At 34.4% G+C, this 11,490-nt stretch overlaps 2 protein-coding genes across 2 annotated transcripts; both read right to left on the minus strand.

Annotated features, from left to right (window-relative positions):
• Positions 1–1,093: 1,093 nt before the first annotated feature.
• On the minus strand, positions 1,094–3,076 carry LOC21388428 (pentatricopeptide repeat-containing protein At5g66520). Its single transcript, XM_010113241.1, has one exon. It carries the CDS (start codon positions 3,074–3,076, stop codon positions 1,094–1,096), a length of 1,983 nt encoding a protein of 660 aa, XP_010111543.1.
• Positions 3,077–4,033: 957 nt separating this feature from the next.
• LOC21388429 (LIM domain-containing protein WLIM1) lies at positions 4,034–7,127 on the minus strand. The gene is made up of 5 exons (XM_010113242.2): positions 6,761–7,127; positions 5,303–5,399; positions 5,161–5,198; positions 4,962–5,051; positions 4,034–4,655 (listed from the first exon to the last, which is right to left on the minus strand). Exons 1-5 carry the CDS (start codon positions 6,896–6,898, stop codon positions 4,413–4,415), a joined length of 606 nt encoding a protein of 201 aa, XP_010111544.1. The 5' UTR covers positions 6,899–7,127; the 3' UTR covers positions 4,034–4,412.
• Between the last annotated feature and the right edge of the window lie 4,363 nt (positions 7,128–11,490).

Here is an 11,490-nt window from a genome sequence, read left to right on the forward strand (position 1 = left end):
TGCTTAATGGAATACATATATATATATATATATATAAGTATATACAAATATAAACATCATTCATTAGCACAAAGTTAGTCTTTTTTAGCAGAAAAGAGAGCCATAAAAAGGTCTTAATATTACCTGTGATCAATCATTTATATACTTGTAGCTTTTGACTTTTGAGAGCAGAGAGACACCATCAAAGTGTGTCTTTTTCTTAGTGCGCTGGAAATAGCAGCAGAAACTTCTCACGCCCATGGCTTTATTTTATTTTATTTTATTTTCCTGGGATTTGCAGCAAATGGGTGTTCATTTCTTGATTAATTTTAGTTTATCATTGATTAACTTAGTAGTTTTTCACTGATCAGCTCGATAATTTATCGTTAATTAACCATGGTTCATCACTGATATGTAGAAATAGTCATTTCCTTGAAAAAAAAAAAAAATTCAGCTATTTGTCTAAAAAGATAAAAAGTTTGTCCATTTAGTATTTTTTTTTTTTTTTCGCTTCAGCATCCAGAGAGCAAGACAAGAGGGTGACATAGCCAAAGATGGCTTTTTTTTTTTTTTTTTTTTTTTTCCCTGCTTTTTCCCAATTTCATTTGTGTGAAGATCTTTTTCACTTTACGAATATTGCTCCACTTAATAGACAAACTTTTTGAAGTAAGACAATCACAACCAGCTCAGGAGAGAATAGCTTTTCCCTAAGCATGAAACTTCTCAGAATTATGCACTTTGGGTCCTTCAGATTCCAACAAAAAAAACATAGTGCTCTTACCCGCGGGCCATTGGATGTTTGCCATTGTTCAACAAACTTATAACATCACTTAAGAATTGTCTCTTTTCTGGACAAACACATACATCACTTGAAATATCTCAGTCATTGAGTTGTGAAGCAGCAATATAAATATACCTTTCAAAGATTCCAACTTTTTCCTTTTTTGTCTACAAGTAACTTATGGAACTTTCTGTGTTATGCATAAGTGCATGACATGGGGTTACATCTTCCATACTGAATTCAAAAAAATTAACCTAAATGCATGTGGGAGAAATCCCCAATATACCCTTACTAACTCCACGTCAGAGCGATAATTCCCAACTCATATAGTAGCTACCAATAATCATTGCATGAACATATTCCTTCTTTGAAAGTGTGGAAACGAGAACGATCTCTGACAATTAGTTCCCTCTTGTAAACTAGAGAGATGGCCTTTAAAGCTGAATGACAATCATCACATGTCCTTAGATTTTTCACTATCCTAATGGAACTCCCAGGCTCGGAACTCATCAGTCCGAAAGCCACAGCTAGCTTCTCGCTGTGATAAGCGACTGCGTGCTCTTTGTCTTCCTCACTTAAGTCAAACGAAACTTGCCTTGTACTAGCAACATAGCCTCCTAGGCGAGCACGTTTCAGAACTTCGTGCAACTTCTCTTGAATCCCCGCAATCCGAGGATGCCATTGATCAGCAGCTCGAAACTCGTGAACAACTCCATTCACTTCAATCCAACTATACCCCCGGCTTGATTGGTTTTTCTTCTTCCTCCTCTTACTCATTAGGTTCCTCAGTTCCGCAACCCTCTCCCATTTTCCTAGAGAAGCGTTTAAATTCGAGAGAAGCACCTTGCCTTCGTTGTGACCATTAAGGTCCAACTCCTCAATGTGGATTGCAATTTGTTCTCCTAATTTAGCGTTGCGATGGATTCTACACGCGCTGAGCAAAGCCCTCCATATAACAATGTCGGGGCGCATTGGCATACTTGTGACAACCTCAAATGCCCTCTCCAAAAGCCCGGCACGGCCAAGCAAATCAACATAACATCCGTAGTGCTCGATCTTGGGAATGATACCCCACGAGCTCTCCATGTCAAAGAAGATTGATGAACCCTCATTTACCAAACCCGAATGGCTACATCCATTTAGTAGTCCTAGAATTGTAATGTCATTAGGGATAACATTTTCCTCCAACATCTGAGAGAAAACTTGCAGAGCCTCTTTACCAAGTCCGTGAAGGGATAAGCCATTGACCATGCTTGTATAATTGAAAACATCTCTTCTGGAAGCTGCGTGAAAAACTTGTTTCGCGCGGTCTATTCTTCCGCATTTTGCATACATGTCAATTAGAGCAGTTATAATACTACTACTAAATTTGATTCGATTACCATTTATATATCCATGTATCCAATTCCCTTGATGTAAAGCCCCGAGATGAGCACAAGCAGATAAAACCGAAACGAGAATAACTTCATCAGGCTTCACCTTGCCTTCAGATATCATGTCATGAAAACATCCGAGAGCTTCAACATGCCTCTCGCAGTCAACAAAACCCGATATCATAACAGCCCACGACACGCTATTACGAATCGGCCTTCCATCAAACAGCCGAAAAGCTTCATCAATCTCCCCACCTCGTGTATACCCGCGTAAAAGACCAGTCCACGTGAAAGCGTCTCTCTCCGGCATTCCATCAAACACTTTCTGCGCATCTTCCCACCTCGCAAAAAAGGCATAAACGTTGATCACCGAATTGCCCACAAACAAATCCAACTCCAACCCATTTTTCACCGCCATCCCATGAACAACTTCCCCGCAATGCATCGAATTCTGATGCGAACAAGAGGTGATCACGAAGGTGAAAGTATACTTGTCAGGGACAGCCTTAAGGCCCTCATTCATGGCCAACATTTGAGTGAAAAGATGTAGAGATTCTTGGGAGTTTTGAAGCTTGGAATAAGCCCTGATCATGAGGTTCCATACCAAAGTGGGAGGCAAAGAAGAAGGATAACGATCAAAGAGAATTCTTGCCTTGTTAAGGTCCTTAATACAGAGGTAACAGTTAATGAGAGAAGTGGTTAAAGAAGCATGAGAAGAAAGTGCAAAAGTGACGACTTTTGCATGGATTTGTTTAAGGTTGGGGAGTGAAGGACCCTTCTTTAGCAACTGAAAAAGTGTTTGTGGGATTGGGTGGTCAAATGGGATTTTGTTTGTTGGTCTGGAAATGGCGGGTGATGTGGTTGATGAGGAGAAGAAAGAGGGAAAAGCTTTGAATTTGAAACGAAGAAAAGTATTAAGGTGTTTGAGTTTGGACCTTTTCATCACTCGCGTTTGCTGTTTTGTGGTATTTTACTATGCTATATATGTCACATGCAATGGCGAGAATGAGATTACAACAAATAAGGGTTTTGGTAAAGTGTAGTAGTTATGGACTCTCTCTCTCTCTCTCTCTATATATATACACATATATTTTTTAGTTTTTAACCGGTGGGTATCTAGAATTAGTCCGACTAATCCCACGGGACCTCACCGTATCGGAAAGCTTAGTTAAGGTAAATCCCTAATATATTCGCCTTAAAGGATAGATTACTTGGTGTACCGGTAATGCCTAACATATCGGTAAGATATGTTTTTTTAATCGTTAAATCTATATACTTTTTAATTTTTATGTGATATTTTTACAAATCTAAAATAGATAAAAAATTTAACTTGTTAATATATTAGCGTCCCAAGAAAATAAAGCCTTTTTAAAGTTGTTTAATAATAATAATGTTGCGTACCGGTAAGATATGTTTTTTTAATCGTTAAATCTATATATTTTTTAATTTTTATGTGATATTTTTATAAATCTAAAATAGATAAAAAATTTAACTTGTTAATATATTAACGTCCCAAGAAAATAAAGCCTTTTTAAAGTTGTTTAATAATAATAATGTTGCATTTTGGACCAACCATGTAAAAGTATAATGCATTTTGAATTTTGATTTGAACATTTTGTGTAGATATAGCACAGCTGCCACCTGTCAGAAAAAGACCATAAACCTCAAGAGTAATTCTTTCAATAAACTGTGTTTGATAGGGACAAATAATGGAGACATTCATTCAACTTCATAACTTTTGTGGCAGACATTCTCTTGGGGTAAAGTCAAGCATACCCATCAATAACATTTTTGACTCCAAAATGCTAAACGTTCAATATGTACACACACACACACACACATATTTAGACAAGAACCTGAAAAGATCCTAGAGACCAACAGCTTTGTTATGTCTTTATGCTCATAGAGTTTTGTGACAAAATGTTGTAAAATTCTGAACAAACTTCATGTATGTATAAGTATTGGTATACAAATAAAAACAAAGAAGGATTACAGAAGAGAAAAAAAAGGCTGAAACCATGACATGTCCTACATCACAACAACCTCAAATCATCCAACGAAACAAAAAACACAAGACATTTAGGCTAACCACACCGTTTTATTTGGAAAACAAACTCACCAATATATGTTATTATTTTTCATTTGAAAGCTCACACTCAAAAAATTAGCAACAAAGTGAAAACTCAAACTAGACTCTTCTTTTTCACCGCTACAGCGAGTAGCATTTTCGATATCCGCCGAGAGAAACTTGTGACCAAACAGACCATGGTGTGTAGAAGTTACACGGCTAGTGAGTTCTCAGTCACCCCTTTGACATCGGCTAGTGAGTTCTCAGTCACCCCTTTGACATCTTCATGCTTGTCGAGTTGGCTGAAGTTTCCCTTTGCCTTGAAGAGTTGCGTATGGTGATGCTTACAATAGAGACGCTGCTCGTGGGCCACGTAGTTCGATGGGCTGATCACGCAACCACCGTGAGTGCACCTGAAACAGGCTTTATGGTATGACGTACCATCGACCGCCACCTGAAAACGCCACAGTCAGTGTCTAATCCGCTCACTCAAGAATAAGCTCATTGATCCTAAATAAACTGCAGGACTCCCTTTATTTTAATCTCTTTTGGATTTGTTTTTGGGATAAAAGCAGATTGTTAAAAGCCTAAAACGCCTCTTTCGATACACATACACGATTATTACGCACAATCTCACAAAGATTAGTCATATGCCAGCATTGAAAGGAGTTATGATCAGATCAGAGAACTTAATTTTGATGTTTCATATAAAATTCTGCACCATAGCTCACTATTTTTTTCATCAAAAGCTTAAGATTACCTTCTCAATTGGATAAACAGTTTTCTTGCAAGCAACACATTTTTCTTGAGTGCCAGCAAACAAACGTGAGACTCTGCTGTTTGTTTGGATCTGAAAAATTTCTCACAATTAATTAAAACAAAAAAAATCCTTGAATTCTAGTACCAAATATGATTTTCCACAACTGAAATTGGCGACTTAACATATCAAGACATGGTACCTGATCAGCTGATCTGTCTCTAACAGTTTTTGGAGTACCTAAAAATAAATAAAAATAAATTAACTGAAATGAACATTAAATGGACAATTTTGTTTTAAGATGTTGATTAGGCGAAGGTTTTGAATGGATAACGACTTATTACCTTCGAAACTTTTGTCCAAACTACCGGTCATCTTAAGGAGTTGATCAAAGTGAGGCTTGCAGTACAAAACACCCTCAAAGGATGAATAATCACTCAGCTGCAGAAAGACATAAGAAAAAAAGATAAAAGTTCAATTTCAAAATATAGCAATAATGATCACATAAATATACAACCTCATGGTATGTTTATCTTGAAAAACCATGGAAATTCTGTACTTTTGTGCTTAATCCTCAGACACACACACACACACACAATAATGATCACATAAAAGGTAACCTCACGAGAACATCTTAACACTAACAAGGCCATGTTGGGTAAGAGGGAAAGAAAATAGGAAGGAAAGAAAGGCATATACCTAGGTGAGGAAAATAGAGAGGAAGGAGGGGATCTCTCTCTTATTTTGGTTAATATCGATTTCCTACTCTAATCACGTTATATTGGGAGAAATTAATATTGAGGTTCTTTAAAAGATTTAGAATCCCTATTCCCTCGAATTTTCCCTCCTACCAAACAGCCGCACGGGATCCTTCCACTAATCCGCTCACCCGTCATTTCACTTTTCCCTCCAACCAAACAAGTTCTAAGGCATGATACTATAGTTGTCTTCAAAATTATAAATCATACTCTAGTTCCATCAGTTCAATTATTACTCCATTTCCGTGTTTCTAGGATCTCTTGAAGATTCATCAAAGACTTGTCCAACAGAAAACCGAAAGATGGATTCAATTCATTTGCATTTTCCTTTTTCTTTGGTTGGTATTGAAATCTCTCTCTTGAATCACTAGGAAGAGAATTGGTACGGCAAGCTCTTTAGCCACTTCCTTAAACTCAATAAGAAATTTTAAACATATGAATATATGAGAAATGCTCCCTAAGAGAATTTTCACATTAGGACTTATATATTGATACATACCAGGAAGGCACTAATGGAAACATTATCTACAGCCTTAATAGGGATCAAAATATACACATAAAACAATCATAGCCTTGAGCTTTCCTATCATCACATGCCAAAAGGAAAAAAAAAAAAAAAAGAAAAAAAAAAAAAAGAGAGTCAAAAACAACACACAACAACAGAAAAGCAAAAGAAAAAAAAAAAAAGAGAGTCAAAAACAACACACAACAACAGAAAAGCAAAATCATCTTGTTTTTAATGCTCTAAACAAGATGGTACTATAGCAATTGAATCAAGTCTCAATTTTCTTCCATAGATCATCATCAACCAATCAAACAAAAACAAAAGTTAACAATCATGATCATCAACACTAAACCAAACTCACATAGAAGGATTCATAATTGACCTCAGACCATACATATACATACATATTCATCTATATATAAAGCAAAAGGCTAGAGCTACATAGATACATATCAAGATGATGATCAGATAGAAAAAGAAATCATGATGATGATTAAAAAATAAAAATAAAAAAGGAAAAAGAAAGAGTGAGGTGAGACCTTGAGGGTTCTTTTGCAGTGGTGGCATCTGAAACATGCCTTGTGATAAACTTTGTTGTCAGCAGTGAGCTGATCAACCAAGTACACAGTCTTCTCACATGCCTTGCACTTCTGTGTTGTCCCTGCAAATGTTGCCATCTTAACTAAAACCAAAAAAACAAAAAAAACAAAAAAGAAAAAAAAAAACCAACCAAAACCCCAGAAAAAACCTTCCTGTTTTTAGCTTTCTCAAAACAGACCCACAAAAACTTTAACACCACCAATAAAAGGAACACCGCTTGTTTTTTTGATCAGCAGATCAGAGAGAGACAAATTTTTTTTTTTTTTTGTCAACTTTGTCCGTCTGTTTCTCTCACTTTCAAATTTGAGAGTCTGAGGTTTACAGCTCAGAAATTGTCAGAGGAAAACAAACTTTGGAATATTACTTTTGCTTTTTGTTGTGATGGGCTTAAAATTTTGGAGTTTTTTTTATGTTAAGTACGTTAAATTGATTAAAATCACATTAAATAAAAAGAAAAAAAAAAACGTTTAGAGATAATTAGAAAAAAAAACGTTTAAAGATATCATGTTAAGTGGAGTACCACCTTTAGTAGAAGGTGAATCCCGTTATGTATACTTTTTTATTTTTTTATTAGTGCATGATGCTTTATCTCTATTCTAATATATTATTTAATAAAAAATACAAAATAAATGAAACTTTAATCTTTAATTTTTAATATACATAAAAGAGACATTTTTTTTAGCGCATTCTCTTTCATTTGTCAACTGTTGACTCCACCTTTTTTTGCTCTTTTTTTATTTCCTTTTTTTTTTTTTTTTTCCCTTTTTGTGCCCTTTAACCAAAAGTTCCTCAACAGTAAAGTTATTGCAATGTGCTTCTTTAAAATACATTTGTTTTTTTTTTATTTTGTTCCTATTAAAATAATTTCTTTTAAATATGTCTTTAATTTTTTTCTAAAAAAAATTAAATTTTATTCCTTTTTGTTTTACTTTTTCAAAATACCTATTTTTTCATGATAGCTTTCTAAATGTATCTCTATTTTTTTTTTTCCTTCGAAATAAAGTCCTTTTTATTTCACCATCCTTTACTTGTAAAGTATTAACTTCTTTTTTATTTTTTTCTTATTTTTTTTTTCAACTTTTCTTTAACATCCTTAATCTATCTAATATATATTATCTTTACAACATGTACTCACATTTTTTCTTTTGCATGTACACATTTAACCAAAATACATGTATGGTTGAGATATGCATTTCAATCCTTTTATTTTTTTGTTTATTTATAAATCTTCTATTTTCAAATAACCTTATTAAACTTTTTTTTTCTTCCAAAAACTACTTTTATTAAAATAAATTTTCTCATATGTGCGATAACCTAAACATATTTTTTCCTGTACTCAATATTTTTTGTCCGACCATCTTTGTAAATATTTTTCTCTAATTGCTTTCCTCAATAGTATCTTCTCGAAAGTATCTTTGCTTAAACATTTTTCTCATACAAGCCTCTCAAATACTTTTTTTTTATATTTACCCTATAAATAATTTATTTTCTAATTTTCTCTGTTAAAAACTTTTCTCCCTTTTAAATGTGCTCCGTTAATTAATTAATTAATTTTTATAAAAAATTTGTTATAAAAAGTTATAAGAAATGCATACCGAAAGCACGTGCTTTTAACTAGTAAAGTATACAAAACTTATAGAACTTTTATACAAATTTATCAACTTAAAGCAAAAATCTTGTAATAGTCCTTTTTTTAAAATTTTTCTTTTTTCAATCTTGAACGCTCATTTCTCCAATTATTTTTTAAATTTTAGACCAATCAAACATGCTAGTTGTACCACTTCAGGGACAACACGGTAATTTGGTCCTGAAGCCAGACCCTGTCGAATTACTATGCTACCCTCAATGGGGCGAGTGTTTATGATTGGCTGAATCATATCACAAAATCTTTACCGGATAGATTCTAACATGTTGCGCTTTTCTCGCAATGGCGAGTTAAACTACTCCGTCTCAGAGCGCATGTGATTCATTTCAGTAATTGTTTTTTTTTTAGCAAGATTCGTTTAAGTATTATAACAGGAGTTTGAATTTTTATTTTTTATTTTTAATTAATATTTTTTTAATAAAAAAATATTAATAAAAAATAATGGATAAAAATATAAACTTATACATTCTAATGATAAGTTCAGTAATCTTTTACATTTTATTTGATAATGTCTAACGTATTAACATTAACTTTTTTATAATGAAAATGAATAAACATGATTTCAATAGTTTCTTTTCTTTTATATATTTGTAAGCGTTTGCAAATTGATTAAGTTACTATTGAAAATGGTCATTAATGAGAGAAATTTCTAAGATTGTTTTCAATTGGCAGATGCATTTTAAGAAAAACGAGGTTGCATACGTTTATTATTTTTGTCAAGCTTATTTTTTAGAAAAATGTAAAATTTCAATCAAAGGTCAAATTAGTCAAAATCATAAGAAAGAGAAACAAAGTAAAATATATCTCGTAAATCTGACAAGAGAATAAAAAGCATATTAAACCAAAAGGTGAGTAGTCCCGAATTTAGTGGTGGAACTTCGAACCAGTGGGCCGCCCGAAGCCTGAATTTTTTCAGGCTCGGGCGGGCAGGCTTATATGCCGGTCCGTTCAAGGTGGATATTCGGGCTCGGGCTCAGGCAGCCTAAATTTTGAGACCACGCCGGAGCCTGCCGCCGTGTAGGTGCCGTCGACTGCCGTCCGCCGGAGTTTTTTTTGAATTTTTCCGGCCAAGCCCGATTTGCCTGAATGCCCGACCCGCACAAGCCCGAAAATCATGAAAAAACGGTCAGAAAACGACCGTTGGCTGCCCGACCTGAATTTTGCCCGAAAACCTGAATTTTGCCCGAATACCTGAGATGCCCGATCTGCCCGAAAACCCGTCCAACGGCTAGTTTTTGCCCGAACTCGAACCCGCTGAACCCTAAACTAGCCGTTGTAGCCCGAATTTTTTGAAAAAAAAAATCATTTTTTTAACCTAAAAATTTCTCTATAAATACCCCTCATCCCCTACACATTTTTCTCACTCAAACTCTCTCAATCTCTCTCAATTTCTCTCAATTTTTCTCAATCTCTCTCAATCTCTCAAATCTCTATTACAATTTTTCTAAAAACTCTCACATTATCCTAAAGCTCTCTCTCTCTCAAATCGCTATTATTTTTTTTTTATAATGGATTCTTTTGGTTATAGTGGTATTCTCATTGATGCTCAACACAACGTGAAAGAAGGGCAATTTCCCACTAATGAATTTGTTACGCAAGAATCTACTAATCCGAGCCCTGGTGAACGTACTGGAGGTCGTGGTCGCAATGGTGGCGGGCGTGGAGAAACAGCGAGTGCCAGTGCGACTGCGTCTGCAAGTGTTGCAACCTCTAGGAGGAAATGCAAGCGTACCTCGACAGTTTGAGATCACTTTGACATAATTGATGAGATCGACAATGAAGGTAACACTAAACATATAGCTTAATATAAATATTGTTTATCTAAATTATAAGGTGACACTATTCACAGCACCACACACTTAAGAAGACACTTTGAAAAGTGTCTACAAAAGCTTAGCCAATCCGGCGGACCCGAACTCCGCCAAGCACAATTATCTTTTGATCGCGCAACCGTACGATCCGCAAGTAGATCGTATGGAAGTTGCACGAATGATAGCTGCTTTAGATCAACCACTTAGTTTTGTAGAGCATCCTAATTGGCAACGATATATTAAGGTTGTACATAATCCTAATGCACAGTTTACTTCAAAAACTACTCTTAGAAAAGATTTATTAAAATTATTTAAAAAAGAAAAAGAAGCATTAATAAACCTTTTACACTCGACTAGCGGGTGCGTTGCGTTAACGGCAAATATTTGGTCTGCTGTCGCCAATAAAGATTATTTAGCTGTAACCGGATATTACTTTAAAGGATTTGATTTAGATAAGAGAATATTAGGTTTTAAATGTATTCTAGGATCACATAGTCCAGATTTAATATATAATACCATTTTAAATGTAATTGATGAATTCAGATTAAGAGATAAAGTAATGGGTATAACATTAGATAATGCTAGTGCCAATACAAAAGTAATTGAGTTTATTGAAAATGATTTAAGTTTATTCAGTGACGGTACTATTTTCCACAAATGTTGTGCATGTCACGTAATTAATTTAATTGTTAAATCTGGTTTAAAAGAAATAGGTAATCACATTAAAATAATTAGAGATAGTCTTGCATGGATTCAAGATAGTAACCAAAGACAAGAAGATTGATTTAGGTTCTTACAAGTATTAAATATACCTCCTAGAGCATTAGCGTTAGATATGCCTATAAGATGGAACTCAACTTACATAATGCTTCAACAATGCATCACCTATAAGGATGTTATAACAAACTATACGTGTGCAAAAGTAGGAGTAGGACATATAGACGCATATGATTGGCAAATTGCTGAAATTTTGTATCAATTTTTAGGTAGGTTTCATGAAGTGACTCTAAAACTTAGTGGAACATATTACCCAACATCACCTTTAGCTTTAGGAGAACTTTTACGAATTAATATTTTATTTAGCGAATATAGGGAAGACCCAATTTTAGCAGTTAATATCCATTCTATGGAAAAGAAATTTATAAAATATTGTTCTAAGTTGCCTTTGTTGTATGGTTTAGGTACTATTTTTTATCCTAGATTAAAATTAGAA

This window comes from Morus notabilis, unplaced genomic scaffold (assembly GCF_000414095.1).
Source record: "Morus notabilis unplaced genomic scaffold, ASM41409v2 Scaffold32, whole genome shotgun sequence".
Taxonomy (NCBI): Eukaryota; Viridiplantae; Streptophyta; class Magnoliopsida; order Rosales; family Moraceae; genus Morus; species Morus notabilis.